The sequence below is a fragment of the Bufo gargarizans genome, chromosome 1 (assembly GCF_014858855.1).
Source record: "Bufo gargarizans isolate SCDJY-AF-19 chromosome 1, ASM1485885v1, whole genome shotgun sequence".
Classification (NCBI taxonomy): Eukaryota; Metazoa; Chordata; class Amphibia; order Anura; family Bufonidae; genus Bufo; species Bufo gargarizans.
Window position 1 is genome coordinate 232,054,043 of NC_058080.1, and position 20,600 is coordinate 232,074,642.

Genomic DNA, 20,600 nt, shown 5'->3' on the forward strand with positions numbered 1-20,600 from the left:
AAACCTCTTCACTGTTCCCAAGAAGGACGGTTCTCGTCTCCCCATTTTGGATCTGAAGGCACTCAACCATTTTGTCCGGACCTGCCACTTTCGTAATGAGTCCCTCAGATCTGTGATTGCCTCTCTGGAGGAGGGCGAGTTTCTGTTGTCCATCGACATACAGGATGCATTCGCGGTAGGTTCTCTGCATTTTCAATTTGTGGCTCTACCCTTCGGCCTGTTGTCCACCACGAGGGCCTTTACAAAGGTATTGGCTCCCCTCATTGCCCTTCTCCGTGCCAGGGGAGTTGCAGTGATACCCTACCTGGACGATCTTTTGGTGAAGGCTCCGTCACGGGAGGACAACTTGTCCAGTCTCCACATCACACTTTCTGTAATGTCCCAGTTCTGGTAGCTGGTGAACCACCCCAAGTCCTCTCTGGTTCCCTGCCAAAGAATAGTTTTCCTGGGCACGGTCTTCAACACTCGCCTCGGGCGAGTGTTCCTTCCCCGGGACAAGGAAGCGTCTCTCCAGTCAGGGGTGGCTCGCCTTTGCGAACCGTCCCCTCTGCCCATCAGGACGTGCATGCATGTTCTCCTTTGAGGCAATTCCCTATGCCGAATTCCACACCCGACCCCTTCAGCTCTCAATCCTCGCCCGGCGGGACTATTCTCCGTCAGGTCTCGATCGCCTAATCCGCCTTTCCCCCCAGGTCCGCCTAGCTTGCGTTGGGGGTTGATCCCCCGCACTGCCTCCCTCGGTAGATCCTTCCTTCCCTCACATTGGCAGGTGATTTCCAATGATGCCAGGGCGGGTTGGGGGGCGGTCGTCGGGTCTCTCACAGCCCAGGATCAGTGGTCAGTGGGGGAGTCTTCACTGCAGATCAATGTCCTGAAGCTCAGGTCCATTTTCCTAGCTCTTTCCCGTTGGACTCGCCTCCTCAGCGGTCTCCCGATCCGGATCTAGACGGACAATTCCATTGCAGTGGCTTATCTGACCCAGCAGGGTAGCACCAGAAGCGCGGCGGTCCTGATGGAAGCCTCCCGCATCCTGCGGGGTGGGCTGAAGAAAATGTTCCCGCTCTCTCCGCTGTCCACATCCCCGGAGTCGACAGTTGGGCAGCAGACTTCCTCAGTCGCCAACGTCTCGACCTGGACAAGTGATCTCTCCACCCAGAGGTGTTTCTCCAACTCTGCCAGCATTGGGGAACTCCAGACGTGGACCTCTTCGCCTCTTGTCTGAACCGCAAGCTTCCGCTTTACGTCGCCAAGTCTCGGGACCCTCAGGCTCTGGCAGTGGACGCCCTTGTCCTTCCATGGTCCCAGTTCAGCCTCCTGTACCTCTTCCCTCCCATTCCCCTTTATCCTCAGGTGCTCAAGCACCTTAAAATTGATCGGTTCCTGGCGATTCTGGTGGCCCCAGACTGGCCCCGCAGGGCGTGGTATGCAGAGCTTGTGTTTCTCATCGCCGACGTCCCATGGCAGCTCCCACTGCATTCCGACCTCCTTTCTCAAGGTCCGCTGTCCCACCCGAGTTTAGCTCGGCTTTATTTAACGGCGTGGCTGTTGAGGCCGCAGTCCTGAGGTTCCTCGGTTTCTGAGAGTCTGTCATTCAGACCGTGCTTCACTCACGTAAACCCCAGTCGGCCAGGTTTACCAACGTACCTTGAAGGCTTATTTTGCCTGGTGTGAATCTGGCAAGGTCCACCCTCTTCTTTTTTCCATCCCTAGGATCCTGGCTTTTCTTCAGACTGGCTTTGAGAAAGGTCTTCGTCTTGCCTCTCTCAAAGGTCAGAACTCGGCCTTGTCTGTTCTTTTCCAAAGGCCCCTGGCTTCCCGTTCCCAGGTGAAAACCTTCCTCCAGGGGGTTGCTCATTGCGTTCCCCCCTTCCGTTCTCCTGTGGAACCTTGGGATTTAAATCTTGTCTTAGACGCCCTTTAGTCCTTGTCTTAGACACCCTTTAGTCCCACCCTTTTGAGCCCTTGAAGGAGATTTCTCTGTCTTACGTCTCCTTTAAAGTTGCCTTTCAGGTGGCGATTACCTCTATTCGCAGTCTCAGAATTAGCGGCGCTCTCTTGTCGATCCCCCTTTTTGGTGTTCCCTCTTTTCTTCCCAAGATGGTTTCTTCATTCCACATTAACAAGGAAATAGTTCTGCCCTCTTTCTGCCCCAACCCTTCTCATCTCAGAGAGCAGTCCCTCCACCGCCTGGATGTTGTTCAGGCACTTCAGCTGTATATTCAGTTGATAGAGTCCTTCCGTTGTTCTGACTCCCTCTTTGTGGTTCCCGAGGGCCCCTGTAAGGGTTTACAATCCTCCAAAGCCACCATCTCCCGCTGAAATCGGTCGGCTGTTAAGGAAGCCTATGTGGCGAAGGGTCGTGTTCCCCCTTTTCGATTGACCGCTCACTCCACTAGGGCGGTCGGGGCTTCTTGGGCGGTCCTGCATCAGACCTCGGCTTCCCTGGTCTGTAAAGCCGCCACCTGGGCCTCAGTTCACACGTTTTCAAAGTTTTACTACATCCATTCCCTGGCCTCTGCTGATGCCAGTCTGGGTCGCAAGGTTCTGCAAGCGGCTGTGCGTTAGGTGCTCCGCATGGCTGTTTCTTCCCTCTCTCTGGGACTGCTTTGGGGACGTCCCATGGTGCTGTGTGCCCCAATGCCATTCACAAGAAAAATTGATTTTTGTACTTGCCGTAAAATCCTTTTCTCGTTGGATGCATTGGGGGACACAGATCCCACCCTGTTGTTTCATTCTTAGTTCAGGTTTTCCAGTTTTCCCGGGATTCTTTGTTCATGGTCCTCTCTCTGGTTTAGGACATGTTGGCTTCTCTCTTTGTTCTGGTTTTTGGTGCTCCTACTGCTTTAGTACCAACTGGTTAGTCTAGTGCCTGTGCAGAGGGTATAGCCCACCTGGGTGAGCCAACACTTTTTTTATCTAGTGTCAGCCTCCTAGTGGCAGCTGGGCATATACCCATGGTGCTGTGTCCCCCAATGCCTCCAACGAGAAAAGGTTTTTACGCTAAGTACAAAAGTCAATTTTCAATTGTGCCCCCCTTTATGCTATGTTGTCTTTTTTTTTAATAGATATAAATTCTTTTTTATTTTTTTTATATATTTTGCATATTGTACGCCCATAATGTTCATAAAATTGTATTGAGGGCTGACATATTCAGCCCAGTTACAGGCAGAATACAGCCTCCCAAGCTATACTTCAGTGCTGATCTGGGTGCATTGAGATCCTGTAGTTACTCAGCACTTGGCCATCACAAGATCATCAGGACTGGAGCATAAACTGTAAGCAGAGATGGTAATAAATGTTCTCTGCCTTCTCTATGGGGAGTCTGGGGGGCTCTGACAGCTGACTTTTCTATGTTGCAGCTACATGATTTCATCTTTGGTTGCAAATATTTTATTGCTGAGTTTTGAATGACTTTTATGTCTATTTGGGTGATTTCACACACAACAGGTTTATGGTTGTGGTTCATGGTGTTTTAACAGTGTTTTTTTAGGAGCACGTTTTATAGGCGTTTTTCTCATAGGCTTGTAGGACAAAAATGGAGAAAAACCACATTGCAAACGTAGCAAGTGGGAAAAAAAAGCTGCTGAAAACGAAAATTAATTATTGAATTTTTTATTTATTTTTTACAAGCTGAAGGAGGCCTCAGGGAGTTATATCAAATTAGGAAGTACTTGGTGCTGACTTACCTAGTTGTACTTGATAACAAGAACTATGTTTTCTGTTAGTTTTTTTTTTTTGCACAATTGATCAGGATCCATTGCATTTGTATTTATATTGAATTCAAGATATTGTATTGATACTGTATTTCAGTCTGCTTTGTTTTCTTTACCACCAATGTCCAGCAGCAAAATCATATGTTGTTCCTGATCGTGTTTCTGTGTTTTTCTCATTCAGATTCCGTCACTAAGACCTCAACACCTTCATTTAGCAAGGCCAGCAAACCATCAAGCCAGCAGGGGTCTCCATGGGAAACGCTTGTTGTTTTTGCTATCAATCTGAAACAGTTAAATGTTCAAATGAATATGAGTAATGTTATGGGAAATACAACGTAAGTGGATATAACTCTCTGTACTGATTTAGGACCACAGTGTTCACAATACAACACAACGTACACTCTTAGTCCATATTTCCAGCCTGTGTTGATTGGAGCATATGTGCACTATGCTTCTTTCAGTAGCGATATTAAGATCTACGCATGGTATTAGATCTAAACCTGCTATTAGTGCACTCATGTCCTTTTTAGTAAGCTGAATGGAGAGGTTGGGGAGCTGAGAGTTGTCCAGCCTCTCATGGAATAAAGGGGCAGATTTACTAATACTGTCAAACGCTGCACTGTCTAAGAATTCGAATTCCACGCTACTTATAAGTTGGTGTAGTATTACTCCAAAAATGCGCCAAAATGCAAAATGGTTTTCACCAAAATGCCTCTTTCTCACTAAGCCACACCCCTTTCAGCGCTCTGTTGTTTCCCAGCCGGATGGTGGTCGGAACTGTGTCTCATCTTGCCTTAGTAACAGCGAGATTAGACAACCCTGTTAATTTCTTAAAGGGGTTGTTTCATCTGGACATTAATGGCATAACCCAGAGGTGGAACCCAGTCTTAAGAACAGGGCTCCAACTGTGAAAAGAGAGGTGGCTGCACATGTGCTCCATCACATCCTCTCACTGCTACTTATGAAAATAACAAGTGAGCGTGCTGAGCTTTTTTCAGAAGTCTTGTGGCCAGCAAATGGAGAAAGCCGCACATGTGCAGCATGTTCTCTGTTCGTGGCTGGGCACCATTTTTGAGGAAGGAGCAGTTCCCAGAGGCGCAACCTGCAATATGCCAACAAAGACCCAAATGGGAAATTCCCCTTTTATTGCAAGACATCAGGTCAGCCCCAAGTCTATAAGCAATAGTTTTGGTTGATGTGTTCTGAGCCCCGCAGTCTTTTTTGTTGTTACTGGCTTTGCTGTCAGGAAGTTCCTGCTAATCATAATGTTGCTCCTCAATTTGGATGTATGGGATATTGTATTAGGTTGGTGCATTTTTGCCACATATTTATGATTTGTCCAGTTCCTAGATAAAAAGAGCAATGAAATAAAATCTAATGGTTCTTTTATTTTATTGCGTTGCCTGCCATTGCCCTGTTTTACTTTGAAACTGGACAGCCCCTTTCATTTTTTATGCATATATACAACTTGTTGACAGCTTTGTGGAGCAAGTAGATGACAAATATACATGTTACAACAAATTGCATTGTTCTCAGATGGACCACAAGTGGACTAAAAAGCCAAGGCCGTCTGTCTGTGGGAAGTAACCGAGACCGGGAAATTAGCATGTCTGTAGGCCTAGGAAGATCTCAGTTGGACTCCAGAGGAGGAGTCGTCGGTGGTACAATAGACGTTAACACCTTGGAAATGGTTGGTAAGTTGACCTACAAACTATTCAGTCACTTTTTGAATGCAATTCTATTTTGCTACACATGGATGTATGCATAGGCCGCTTGTATTATTTACATTTTTGTTGCACTGGTGTGTCCCTGATGAGGAGTGTGGCGATGCACAAACTTTGTGAATACAGTGGACATATAACTTCTTCAATGCAGGGGACTCATATCAATGGAGACAGACCTGTCCAAATAATATCCTGCGCTTTAAGGGTGCTTTCACACTTGCGTTTTTCTTTTCCGGCACTGAGTTATGTCAAAGGGGCTCAATGCCGGAAAAGAACTGATCAGTTTCATCCCCATGCATTCTGAATGGAGAGAAATCTGTTCAGGATGCATCAGGATGTCTTCAGTTCAGTCACTGTCAGGCGTTTTGGACGGAGGAAATACTGCAGCATGCTGCGGTATTATCTCCATCCAAAATGCCTGATCAGATGCCGGATCCGGCATTAATTTACATTGACATGTATTTGTTCCAGATCCGGCATTGAGAAACACCTGAAGGACGGATTTGTCCTTCCGGTCTGTGAAAAAAAATACAAGACGGATCCATCTATATACATGACAAGCGGAGAGACGGGTCCGTTCTTGCAATGCATTTGTGAGACGGATCCACATCCAGATCCGTCTCACAAATGCTTTCAGTAACATCCAGATCGGTGGATCCGACAGGCAGTTCCGACAACGGAACTGCTTGCCGGATCACACTGCCGCAAGTGTGAAAGTAGCCTAAGGGGTTGTCTCACTTCAGCAAATGGCATTTATCACGTAGACATAGTTGGCACAAAGCACTTACTAGTGTGTTGTAAATTTTCCATACACTTTATACACTGCTGCAATCCAGCAATGGTGGCCATGTTTGTGCATGTGGGAGCGCACATAGGCACGCATGCGCAGCCACCATCTATCGGAGCAGCAGTGGTGGCCATAACCCCTGGATACGAGCACGGTATATAATATGATGGGAAAATTAATGTAGCCAGCAAAGGAGACAATATGGACAATCACAATACATTAGTAAGTGCCTTGTATTAACTTTGTCTACATGATAAATGTAATTTGCTGATGTAAGACAACCCCTTTAAATAGGTGACAGATCCACTTTAAGTCTTTAATTTCATTATACTGTATATTTCATATTATTTATGTATGTCTTTGTAATAGCTCATATTTCAGAACATCCCAATCAACAGCCCAGTCATAAGATCCAGATCACAATGGGCTCCACTGAAGCGCGTGTTGATTACATGGGATCCAGTATCCTTATGGGAATTTTCAGTAATGCAGACCTAAAATTACAGGATGAGTGGAACGTTAACCTGTACACTCCACTGGACACAAGCATATCTGACAAAAGGTATACACACAAGTATTCTGTGTACATGTATGCCGTATGATTTCACTTCTTACTGCAACCAGATTCTAAATAGTTTATTAATAATTTATGTGCATGGAGTTTATCTATACTTTCATTTGTTTGTTGCTTTAGTGTAATATTTATCCATGGAGACCTGCAGTGGGACATTTTTCAGGTGATGATATCACGGTCAACCACTCCGGACCTCATTAAAATTGGAATGAAGTTGCAGGAATTTTTCACTCAGCAGTTTGACACAAGCAAGCGTGCACTATCCACATGGGGGCCTGTTCCGTACCTGCCACCGAAGGCCGTTGTCACCAATTTGGAGAAGAACTCACGAGAACAATGTATGATATGCATCACTCTTTGCTTTGTTTGAATTTTTTTTTAAGTGCTGTGTATAACATCAGTTATATAATTTTTATACAGAACTAATATTGTAATAGCGCATAAGATAATTTATGGTTCATCAAACAGTTTTTTTGTGATCTTTTTCATTTAGGTAGCAAAGGCTTAATGGAATATTATCTGTCTATATAGGCGATGTGTCATTCCAATCTTGCCTGTAATGATAAGAAGATAACTGCAGTAAAGTGATCTGTACAGAACAAGAAGTTATTGGGCTTTTTGGGCTGTGCCAAAACGGCAGGAATTTAGATTTTTTTTTAAAGTAGATATTGCCATGGGAAATTAACTCCTCTTAAGTACAAGAGCAATTTTCTGTTTTTGCGTTTTTTGTTTTTTCAGTACACATAGCAGTATGAGGTCTTGTTTCTACTTTCTAATGTCATCATTTAATATTGCTTATAATGTAGTGGGAAGCTGGAAAAAAAATCCAAATGGGGTGGAATAGGAAAAAACTGTTTCACCACAGTTTTATGGGTTTTGTTTTTATTGCTTTCCCTATGCAGCAAAAGTGGCCTGTTAACTTTATTCCAGGGGTCACTACAATTACAGTGAATACCACATTTATATAGTTTCAATACTTTTTAATAGTTTTCCGAGATTTTTATACCGATGACCTATTCTGAGGACGGGTCATTAGCATCAGATCGTGGGAGTCTGACACCCAGGATGCCCACTGATCAGCTGTCTGAGAAGTCACCAGTGCTCTTGGGAGTGCCACGGCCTTCTCTCAGCTTTTCCTAGGCCAGTGATGACATGTTCATTGGTCACGTGGCCTAGGTGCACCTCAGCCCCATAGAAGTGAATGGGACTGAGCTGCGATACCAAGCACATATATACAATGTACAGTGCTGTGCTTAGTAAGCTGTAAGAAGGCATCGGCGCTCACAGGAGTGCTGGTGCCTTCTCAAAACAGCTAATCTGTGGGGGTCCAGGGTGTCTTACCTCCACTGATCAGATACTGATTGACCTATCCAGAGGGATAGGACATCAATATAAAAATCTCAGAAAACCCTTTTAAAAATAACTAGAAAAACTAGATTTTTTTTCTTTGCATTGCCATATTCAGACTCCAATAACTTTTTTTATATATATATATTTATGTCTAAGGAGCTGTGTGAGGGCTAATTTTTTGTGGGGTGATCTGCAGTATTAATTGATACTCTTTTGAAGTGCCAGCACTACCGAGGTTTTACATCCCAGATGCCTTGGTCATGATATCGATGATCATGGATATTGCCTTTAGGTGTCTGCTGATTAAAACAACTTGATAGCTTTGGCCACTGCTCAGATGCTGTTCAAATGCCAGTCTTCCTCCGTACATATACGGTGGTCATCCTTAAGGGGTTAAAAATAACATCACCAAAACATGAAAACATTATTTGAACAATTGGTAATTTTCTGATAACGCATTATCTTTAACGGAGCAGTTAAATTGTAAAGACTTGACTGCCTTGCCATTAGTTTATTTCCATTATTCCTGACGTGAAATTGTCATCCATCCTGTGCTATATGATGGCTGGACAGTGACACAATACAGAATTCCTGTCTCTCGCAGTAGTTCTCCTCCAGTCAGCTTTGCAAAGAAGTAACATATTGCATGCTAAAACTCTGGTTTTGGGAACTTAACACCAGGTGCCCTCAGAACTTACTAGTTATTCATCTCTATAGAGGCATCATAACAATGCAGTTATTTAGTTATAAGTTTGTTTATACTGCGACAGTTTTACCTTAATCTACCGTCTCCTATAGTTCTCCTATACAGTATCCAAGAATAAAATGCAAGATGGCCTGGGTCAGCGTGACCATTTCTTTGGGCTGCCGTTATCTTTATCTACTTCGGCACAGGAGCTGAATGGTAACTGGATGCAGATACAAGCAGTCAAATCTCCTGAATGCATCCAGTTATCATTCTGCGTTGAAGTGAATGGAGGCAAGGATAACCCAAGGAAGCAGTCATGTGGGTAGATCATGTGATCCACCCATGCCAATTTGCATCCTATGGACTTGTAGAATGCCAGTCTTCAATGTTTACATTGCCAATACCTGGGCAGCCAGGGGCCTTCAGTTTCAGACCTGGGGTAAAGAATAATATCAGATGTCTATGGCCTTTTAAGAATATTTTAATATAAAGTGGCCACCCCTTTTAATGTGTACCCACACATATGGTGCTACACTCTTGGATACTGGGTGATAGCCACTGGTGTATGGGGCGACACTCCTGCATACTATGCCTGGAAAGTATTGTGGGCAGGTCCAATGCAATTCATTGATTCCATGCGTGATACTCTCCAGGTGAGGTAGGGTTGTCATGGCCAGTGTAGGCATGTTTTAAGGATAAGAAATTGGCAGAATTGCAGATGTAAAGAAGTTAAATAGAAGTAGATTGTTGCAGTAGTAAACACAATAACATACAGAGGTAAAGTATTAAATGTGTTTATAAGAAAAAAGAACACAATGTGTATTTCTTTGACCTTTTGTCCTCTAATCATTGTGCTTTCAGTGCTGGATGCTGCTCACCATCGTCACTGGCCAGGAGTACTGAAGATAATATCTGGTTGCCACATATCCTTGTTTCAGATTCCACTCCCAGAAGATACTGTACAGTTAGGAGGCTCAATGAGCCTACATGGCAATCATATGACTTTAGCATGTTTCCATGGGCCCAATTTCCGGTCGAAATCTTGGGCATTATTTCACCTGGAAGAGCCAAATATTGCATTTTGGACTGAAGCGCAAAAAATTTGGGAAGAAGGTACTTACAAACTTATGAACTGTACTTTACTTGCTATCAGTAAATGTTGACGCAAGTAGCAGTCTAGCTATTGAATAAAAGTGTTTGTGAGGGATTTCTGGCTGTGAATAGCTGTGCATACTGTATATTGCTGTATATATCAGTTATTGGGATGTTAGCACATCATAGTATAGTTAGAAGTGATACAGTATTGTTTTATTTTCTCTTGCCTTGAGTGATTGCAGTTGGGATAAACAGGGTAATTGTTGCTTTCCTATTAGGCAAACTACCACATATGGATTATATGAATGCATAATGAACATTTTTTTATGAACTTTTATTTTTAAGGATCAATTGATCACTCAACGTACATTGTACAAACCCTCGATTTTCACCTTGGACACAACACGATGGTCACAAAGCCCTGCGGTGCACTCGAGAGTCCTATGGCAACAATCACTAAAATCACACGAAGGCGTCATGAAAACCCACCACATGGAGTAGCCAGTGTAAAGGAATGGTTTAATTATGTCACTGCTATGAGAAGTGAAGGTAGGTTTTGTGACCCAGTGTATTGAAGAGGTAGTTCACAAACAGATTTCCAGCCACACATTACTGAGATTCATATATAAATATTCATGTCACTGGTCTCTCTGCTTAGTTTCCTCTCTTCTGGTTGCTTGGTTGTGGTTGGCACTTGGCAGATTACTACAAGCATTACCGGGGTCTGAGAGGTGCTAGCAAACTGTGGGAATACTTCTAGTTCATTGTTTCCTGCAATGATATACAATCAGTGGCCTCCATAATTATTTCTCAAGTAGGTTGTCAGGTCTAACCCTAACTAGTAAGGCCCTGGCATGTTACAGATTTTCACTTTCACCAGGAGATCTGCTTTCATTTTTATGTCACCACTAATATCACAGTTAAAATATTTTCACATTTTCATTCATACTTTGTCCCCTCTCCTGTCACTGATCAGCTGTTTCAGTGTAGATCCCATGCCAGAATTTGTGGAAGCAGCCGTGTAGTAACCAGCTCCAAAACAAAGCAAAGCTACTGTGAATGTCGGTGCCTTCTCAAACAGCTGATCGGCAGGGGTCCTAGGTGTCGGACCCCCACGATCAGATACTGATGACCTATCCAGAGGCCATATAGTGGCAAGAAATATAAAATCAATGGTTATTATACGTGTAGGTCACGGGATGTGATATATGCCATCCAGTGTCCTTGCAGCCTCACCTACGTGGGTGAGACCACCATGGAGGTTAGGGAGCGTATTAATAAGCACAAGAGCACCATACGTAACAAAAACATGGATAAACCTGTCGCAAAGCACTTTGTTGATGCAGGGCATTCGGTCAACCAACTTCATTTTCGAGTCATAGACAGTGTGGGACCTTTGCGGAGAGGAGGAGACAAGGACGCAATATTAAGGAAGAAGGAGCTCAAGTGGATCTACACATTGAAGTCTTTACACCCCTTTGGGTTGAATTTAGAATTCAATGTGGCAGGCATACGTTGATCTCTCTTGTGTTGTATTGCTTTGTATTTTAATGTTGTATATTTTTCAACTGCATTACCATATAATTGATTGCCCAATACACCCACCTATTTGTCTTCCTTAAGTGACGGCCTGGTTGGCATGGGGGCCCCATAACCATTGGGCCCACATGCCACTCATCCCTGACCTTTACTTTCACAGTATTGACCTTATCTATTGTATTATTTGTCAGAATGTATGGGGTTATGTGTCTCTAAATTTGTCACTCCATACATGATTTATTTTGACATATGAACCTTGCTCATTTGTTGTTTCGCTGCTCATTTATGCGCATGTCTGTTTTTCACATCGCTATGCGACGCGACTATAGTTCATAAGCATGGCGCCGCTTGATGACGTCTTTTCAGCCGCCCGTATTGATGATGCATAGCCGGCCGCTTCCGATGACGCAAGCGGGCCGCCGTTTGATGACGCTCATCAATGCGGATAGGCGGAGCGGAGAGCTGCCCTCTGACGTACACATCACGTGGTTGCTTGACGGCGCTCTGCAGTTGACGCGGTTTGATGATGCGATGGAGATTGACAGCATGCGCATTAGGAACGGCGTAACGCCATCCCCTGTTAGGAGAAATAGATGACACAATTCCCCACAGGTGAATATGGGTTTCTAGTCAGCTGATCTATGTGAATAATTTTGATGACATCTATGGATGGGTGGGTGTTACCTACAGATTCTAGATTTTACTGGTTGAGCAGTATTGTGGGCGTATCTAACATGGGTATTTATATGCAGTGATTTTAATTGTTATACATGTTTGATAAAGGCTAGTCATAGCCGAAACGTCGCTGTCAATTTTATGCCTTGTCGTGAGGCGCTCGTTTGAATAAAGAGGATTTCGTGGATATGCTGCTGTGGCCTCCTACCTTTTCTATCCAGAGGATAGGTCATCAGTATAAAACCGCTTTAATCTGAAACATACAACAATAATGATCCACAAGAGAAACCAAATCTATGTCTGAATTTAAAGGAAGTTACTTTTCCTGTGTCTAATATTTTCTTTTCAAAACCGGTTTATCAAATTTGCAACAATATTGTAACATTCTGTACGGTAAGTTCATGCATTGCGGATATCAGGGAACAATCAAATCCACAAAACTCAGTTGCAAATTTAATTGCAGATTTAAACTCCATTGAAGGTAATGGAAGAAATCCGTGAACAATCCTCATAATATATAGGCATGCTGCGGAATAGAAATTCTACGTGAGCAAATCCTCGCGTAAAGAAATCTGCCGCACGCTTGTGCACTGTAGTACTGTATTTTGCTATGAATGTGGTAATTCAGCCATAATGTTCCTCTAGAAACACATAATTATGGTTTTGTCATTTTATTGTGAAGTACAACACGATTTTAATCTGTTAAGAACTTAAAGGGAACCAGTCACCAGGATTTTGGGTACAGAGCTGAGGACATGGGCTGCTAGATGGCCGGTAGCACATCCGCAATACCCAGTCCCCATAGCTCTGTGTGCTTTTATTGTGTAAAAAAAACCGATTTGATACATATGCAAATTAACCTGAGATGAGTCCTGTATGTGAGATGAGTCAGGGACAGGACTCATCTCAGGTTAATTTGCATATGTATCAAATCGGTTTATTTACAGAATAGAAGCACACAGAGCTATGGGGACTGGATATTGCAGATGTGCTAGCGGCGATCTAGCAGCCCATGTCCTCAGCTCTTTGCACAAAATACCGGTGACAGGTTCCCTTTAAACATACTGAATTTTTTTATAGAGCTGAACTTGCTTCGCAATGTTGATGCAAACAATCCAGAGAGCAGCACTGCAGTGAAAAATGAAAGTTTGTTGAGCGGTTTTCGTGGGGGATCCAGTTACAACCATGAGACAGAGACCATCTTTGCTTTACCTAGAATGCAGCTGGACTTCAAATCAATACATGTACAGGATCCGCAAGAGCCCACACTGCAAGGTAAAGCCTGATAACACAATGAAAAGCCACAACTATCATAATATTTCTATAGCTGAAATATAAATTTTACACTACTAATGTTATTTTGTAATGTATTTTTAGACACCTAAACACTTTAATAATTATGCCCATGTATATTTTATGTATATTTTTTATGGGGTACATACAACTTGATTAATCTCTATCCGTTTTTAGGGCAGGAGGGGCAACAAGACCCAAAAACATTAAATAGGCAATAAAAAAATGTTTTTTTCTTTAATGGCATTACTCAATAAATAAATAATTTAATATTTTAATAGTTTGGACATTTTTGGACTCTCTTGCTGTATTCTTTTATTACTTTTAGGGAACTTGGATATGCGATCTTCTGATCACTTGTTCCATAGACCGCAGTAGAATGCAGGAACAGCTTAATAGGCAGCCTACTATGGCATAACTAGGAGCCTTCACAAGGCCCCAGGCTGCCATACCAACTGATCAGAGCCCCACGATTTCACCGTAGGAGCATCAATCGAGGACAGGGGGAGCCCTCCTTCCTCTGTCTAACCCTTCAGATACTGCTATTTGAGTCATCTCCTATCCTGGTCATTGCCAGCAGGTGTCTGCTGTATTATACCACTGGCACATGCCATGTATGGAGTGGGCTCAGCTTCTGAATCCTATCCTATACATCCCCTTAATGCAAATTTTTCCTTAGGGGTAAGGCTAGGGCTACACGACAACATGTGTCATGCGACATTCTGTTGCACCAGTGTCGCGCGACAATTTTTATAATGCTAGTCTATGGTGTCGCAGTGCAACATACTGCGACACGACATTCGCTAAACATTCATCCAAGATTGCAGCATGTCGCACTGCGACACCATAGACTATCATTATAAAAATTGTTGGGCGACATTGGTGCGACACATGTCGTCATGTAGCCCTAGCCTTAAAGGGATTTTCTGTATCCTCTGGAATACTCCAGGAATTCTGATTTTTAGCAAGTGCCCACAGCCTGTCTCTGTAAACAGAAGGTTGAATCTGCTGTCCTCTGCTATGCCGACTGTGTCTATGTTCCAATCCCAGTGCTACATGAGCATGGTCACACTCTGCTGCAGTCAATGACTCGCTTCAGAGGTGACCTGCTGCTTCTTTCTAGTCTGATCTTAACCTCCAAAATAAAATATAAGTGGCACATTTCCTTTGGGGGGGCATTCACTCAACCGTATGTATTTTGAAGTCCGCAAAATACGGATGACTGATTTTATTTTATTCAGACTCATTGAATTTAGTGAGTCTGTGAATAGATATACAGATTCGGAAAGCAGACAGTACACATCCTTGTGCTTTTTGCATCTGTATGTCTGTTCCACAAAGGATAGTACATGTCCTATACTTTGCTGCAAAATGATGTTGATGGACGCAACATCATGGTCGTGTGAATGTACCATTATTCCCATCCTACTAATGTCAGATAAATGTGGGTCCCACCTCTGGTACCCTTCCTATCTCCAGAATGTGTTCATCAAAGTGAATAACCATGTATGTGCACATGCTTTCCATTCTCTTCTACGGGAATTCTGAAAACATCCAAGTGAGCTAGCTATGTAGTCTCCCTCCTATTTTCGGAACTCCCATAGAAGTAAATGGAGAGCGCACCATGCATGGACTGCCACCTCTCACCTCTATGGGGCTTGCTGGAAATAGCTGCTCCTTGGCTATTTTCGGAACTCCCATAGAAGTATATGGAGAGCGCACCATGCATGCACTGCCACCTCTCTCTGTTCACCTCTATGGGGCTGCTGGAAATAGCTGCTCCTTGGCTATTTTCGGAACTCCCACATATGTAAATGGAGGAAGACAGGATGGCTGCACTCTCCTTCACTGTGGGGAGTCCAGTCTAGAGCTAGAAGCATCTATCTGACGTTGAAGGGATGGGAGTACCCCTTTAAGGCTAACATGGTCCTGAGGCTTATCTTTGATACATAGGCATATTAGCTAAACTTGTTTTGTCTTAGCGGGGACACTGCCAGTCTTAGCCTAAGACCACTGAGTAGCTGGATTTATTGCGACTCGTGCGGCAATCCCATTCATTTCTATGGGATCACCGCTACTCCTGGCAGCGACAGCTGTCATGTGACCAGTGTCGCCATAGCCTTAGACCAAGTGAGCATATATAAAATGTATACAAAGTTTTTGTGTGTATGGAGAATAACTATTTACAGTATGTAAAATATAAAGTATACTGGGCACTCACACTGTATGTGGAACCAAGTGATAGATACTATGAGCTTCAATTAATAAGTTTATTGACATAACCATACATTGACATATATAGAAATATAATGTCCCCACAATTAATAATATAATAAGAACAACCTAAAAATTAATAGTAACTAAAATGGTGGATTAATTAAACATCGGTATAACCACAATAGCTTATCTTGCAACTAAAAGGACACTCCGAGAGTAGGTAAGATGATGCCTACGTATTAGATTAGTTGTACATCAGTGTGACCACAATAGTTGCCTTGCGGCTAAAAACCTTGATCACTTAGGATGATAGAATGTAGTGACAAGAGTCATTAAATTGCTGCCGGTGTTATCTACATGCAGGATTGGGGTCCGCTGGTTGGGACAAAGTCTCTGCGTCTCTAAAAGTCCACTTTACAATGAGTGTTTAAAGCGGCGTCCCGCTCTTACTCACTGTTCGGTGATTCCTTTTGCAGTATTCCACTGCTGAAGTTCCGGTTCACTGTGTCGTCAAAAACTTGCTCCCAGGTTCGTCTGCTGCCGGTCTCTATGGCTCTGGGCACCGCTCCGTTTTAGTGAAGAGCCGGTGTCCTCCAAGCCTATAGTCACCCTGCTTCCACGCTGAGTTACCTTTGCAGGCACGATGTTAGATAATCTCGTGCTGGGATCTTGATTGATCAGTGTTTGTAGTGAGTCAGCTCGCCGGGATCTCTTTGCTTACAGGATACTCCGGTTTCTTGCAGCGTCAACCTGGGATAATTGTGCAGTATATTCAACACTGAGGAAGGGGCAACGTTAAGCCCCGAAACGCGTTTGGTTCAAGACCCCCAGTCCACTTACATGAATCTGTGTTGAATATACTGCACAATTATCCCAGGTTGACGCTGCAAGAAACCGGAGTATCCTGTAAGCAAAGAGATCCTGGCGAGCTGACTCACTACAAACACTGATCAATCAAGATCCCAGCACGAGATTATCTAACATCGTGCCTGCAAAGGTAACTCAGCGTGGAAGCAGGGTGACTATAGGCTTGGAGGACACCGGCTCTTCACTAAAACGGAGCGGTGCCCAGAGCCATAGAGACCGGCTCAGACGAACCTGGGAGCAAGTTTTTGACGACACAGTGAACCGGAACTTCAGCAGTGGAATACTGCAAAAGGAATCACCGAACAGTGAGTAAGAGCGGGACGCCGCTTTAAACACTCATTGTAAAGTGGACTTTTAGAGACGCAGAGACTTTGTCCAAACCAGCGGACCCCAATCCTGCATGTAGATAACACCGGCAGCAATTTAATGACTCTTGTCACTACATTCTATCATCCCAAGTGATCAAGGTTTTTAGCCGCAAGGCAACTATTGTGGTCACACTGATGTACAACTAATCTAATACGTAGGCATCATCTTACCTACTCTCGGAGTGTCCTTTTAGTTGCAAGATAAGCTATTGTGGTTATACCGATGTTTAATTAATCCACCATTTTAGTTACTATTAATTTTTAGGTTGTTCTTATTATATTATTAATTGTGGGGACATTATATTTCTATATATGTCAATGTATGGTTATGTCAATAAACTTATTAATTGAAGCTCATAGTATCTATCACTTGGTTCCACATACAGTGTGAGTGCCCAGTATACTTTATATTTTACTGTCAATTTCTTAAAGGAGGGGCGATTCCTTTTTACTGTGAGCACCTCCTTCTGTGGGGTCATCCACTCCTGTGCGTCTCATTACTGTATCTTTTATTTACAGTATGTAACTAAATACTTTGGGCAATTGTTAGTTTTTTTTATGTATATGTAATTTTGTGTCTTACAGATGTTGACAGCAAACCAAAAGTGGAATGCAGTGTGGTGACTGAGTTTACAGATCACATCTGTGTCACAATGGATGCAGAGCTGATAATATTTCTGCATGATCTGGTGTCTGCATATCTGAAGGAAAAAGAGAAAGGTGCGGGCATTAAAAAGTTCTAGAAGTAGCCATATGTATGGTTATATTTCTAAAGGGAATTTCTTTCATAATCTTTAGAATGTAAATGGGCCATTTATCTCTTTTACAATCAGAATAATTTGGTTATTTAACCACTTCAGCCCCGCTAGCTGAAACCCCCTTCATGACCAGAACACTTTTTACACTTCGGCACTACACTATTTTCACCGTTTATCGCTCGGTCATGCAACTTACCACCCAAATGAATTTTACCTCCTTTTCTTCTCACTAATAGAGCTTTCATTGGGTGGTATTTTATTGCTGCTGACATTTTTACTTTTTTTGGTATTAATCGAAATGTAACGATTTTTTTGCAAAAAAATGACATTTTTCACTTTCAGCTGTAAAATTTTGCAAACAAAAACGACATCCATATATAAATTTTTCGCTAACTTTATAGTTCTACATGTCTTTGATAAAAAAAAAAATGTTTGGGCAAAAAAAAAAATGGTTTGGGTAAAAGTTATAGCGTTTACAAACTATGGTACAAAAATGTGAATTTCCGCTTTTTGAAGCAGCTCTGACTTTCTGAGCACCTGTCATGTTTCCTGAGGTTCTACAATGCCCAGACAGTAGAAAAACCCCACAAATGACCCCATTTCGGAAAGTAGACACCCTAAGGTATTCGCTGATGGGCATAGTGAGTTCATAGAACTTTTTATTTTTTGTCACAAGTTAGCGGAAAATGATGATGATTTTTTATTTTTTTCTTACAAAGTCTCATATTCCACTAACTTGCGACAAAAAATAAAAAATTCTAGGAACTCGCCATGCCCCTCACGGAATACCTTGGGGTGTCTTCTTTCCAAAATGGGGTCACTTGAGGGGTAGTTATACTGCCCTGGCAATTTAGGGGCCCAAATGTGTGAGAAGAACTTTGCAATCAAAATGTGTAAAAAATGACCGGTGAAATCCGAAAGGTGCACTTTGGAATATGTGCCCCTTTGCCCACTTTGGCTGCAAAAAAGTGTCACACATCTGGTATCGCCGTACTCAGGAGAAGTTGGGGAATGTGTTTTGGCGTGTCATTTTACATATACCCATGCTGGGTGAGAAAAATATCTTGGTCAAATGCCAACTTTGTATAAAAAAATTGGAAAAGTTGTCTTTTGCCAAGATATTTCTCTCACCCAGCATGGGTATATGTAAAATGACACCCCAAAACACATTCCCCAACTTCTCCTGAGTACGGCGATACCACATGTGTGACACTTTTTTGCAGCCAAGGTGGGCAAAGGGGCACATATTCCAAAGTGCACCTTTCGGATTTCACCGGTCATTTTTTACACATTTCGATTGCAAAGTTCTTCTCACACATTTGGGCCCCTAAATTGCCAGGGCAGTATAACTACCCCACAAGTGACCCCATTTTGGAAAGAAGACACCCCAAGGTATCCCGTGAGGGGCATGGCGAGTTCCTAGAATTTTTTATTTTTTGTCGCAAGTTAGTGGAATATGAGACTTTGTAAGGAAAAAAGAAAAAAAAAGAAAAATCATCATTTTCCGCTAACTTGTGACAAAAAATAAAAAATTCTAGGAACTCGCCGTGCCCCTCACGGAATACCTTGGGGTGTCTTCTTTCCAAAATGGGGTCACTTGTGGCGTAGTTATACTGCCCTGGCAATTTAGGGGCCCAAATGTGTAAGAAGTACCTTGCAATCAAAATCTGTAAAAAATGGCCTGTGAAATCCGAAAGGTGCACTTTGGAATATGTGCCCCTTTGCCCACCTTGGCTGCAAAAAAGTGTCACACATCTGGTATCGCCGTACTCAGGAGAAGTTGGGGAATGTGTTTTGGGGTGTCATTTTACATATACCCATGCTGGGTGAGAGAAATATCTTGGCAAAAGATAACTTTGCCCATTTTTTTATACAAAGTTGGCATTTGACCAAGATATTTTTCTCACCCAGCATGGGTATATGTAAAATGACACCCCAAAACACATTCCCCAACTTCTCCTGAGTACGGCGATACCACATGTGTGACACTTTTTTGCAGCCTAGATGCGCAAAGGGGCCCAAATTCCTTTTAGGAGGGCATTTTTAGACATTTGGATCCCAGACTTCTTCTCACACTTTCGGGCCCCTAAAAAGCCAGGGCAGTATAAATACCCCACATGTGACCCCACTTTGGAAAGAAGACACCCCAAGGTATTCAATGAGGGGCCTGGCGAGTTCCTAGAAATTTTTATTTTTTTGCATAAGTTAGCGGATATTGATTTTTTTTAGTTTTTTTCTCACAAAGTCTCACTTTCCGCTAACTTAGGACAAAAATTTCAATCTTTCATGGACTCAATATGCCCCTCACGGAATACCTTGGGGTGTCTTCTTTCCGAAATGGGGTCACATGTGGGGTATTTATACTGCCCTGGCTTTTTAGGGGCCCTAAAGCGTGAGAAGAAGTCTGGAATATAAATGTCTAAAAATGTTTACGCATTTGGATTCCGTGAGGGGTATGGTGAGTTCATGTGAGATTTTATTTTTTGACACAAGTTAGTGGAATATGAGACTTAGTAAGAAAAAACAAAAACAAACAAAAAATTTCCGCTAACTTGGGCCAAAAAAAATTCAGAATGGAGCCTTACAGGGGGGGTGATCAATGACAGGGGGGTGATCAATGACAGGGGGGTGATCACCCATATAGACTCCCTGATCACCCCCCTGTCATTGATCACCCCCCTGGTAAGGCTCCATTCAGACGTCCGTATAATTTTTACGGATCCATGGATCGGATCCGCAAAACACATGCGGACGTCTGAATGGAGCCTTACAGGGGGGTGATCAATGACAGGGGCGTGATCACCCATATAGACTCCCTGATCACCCCCCTGTCACTGATCACCCCCCCTGTAAGGCTCCATTCAGACGTCCGCATGATTTTTACGGATCCATGGATACATGGATCGGATCCACAAAACACATGCGGACGTCTGAATGGAGCCTTACAGGGGG

At 43.1% G+C, this 20,600-nt stretch overlaps 1 protein-coding gene across 11 annotated transcripts in view; it reads left to right on the forward strand.

Annotated features, from left to right (window-relative positions):
• Positions 1-20,600, forward strand: part of KIAA1109 (KIAA1109 ortholog) — a 294,629-nt gene that overhangs the window by 267,466 nt on the left and 6,563 nt on the right. For all 11 annotated transcript variants that reach the window (XM_044302174.1, XM_044302098.1, XM_044302121.1 and 8 more), the window contains 8 exons: positions 3,895-4,048; positions 5,250-5,407; positions 6,594-6,786; positions 6,919-7,136; positions 9,698-9,949; positions 10,277-10,480; positions 13,226-13,420; positions 17,476-17,610. In XM_044302174.1, coding sequence (XP_044158109.1) covers positions 3,895-4,048; positions 5,250-5,407; positions 6,594-6,786; positions 6,919-7,136; positions 9,698-9,949; positions 10,277-10,480; positions 13,226-13,420; positions 17,476-17,610 — 1,509 coding nt within the window. The remainder of the gene's footprint in view (positions 1-3,894; positions 4,049-5,249; positions 5,408-6,593; positions 6,787-6,918; positions 7,137-9,697; positions 9,950-10,276; positions 10,481-13,225; positions 13,421-17,475; positions 17,611-20,600) is intronic.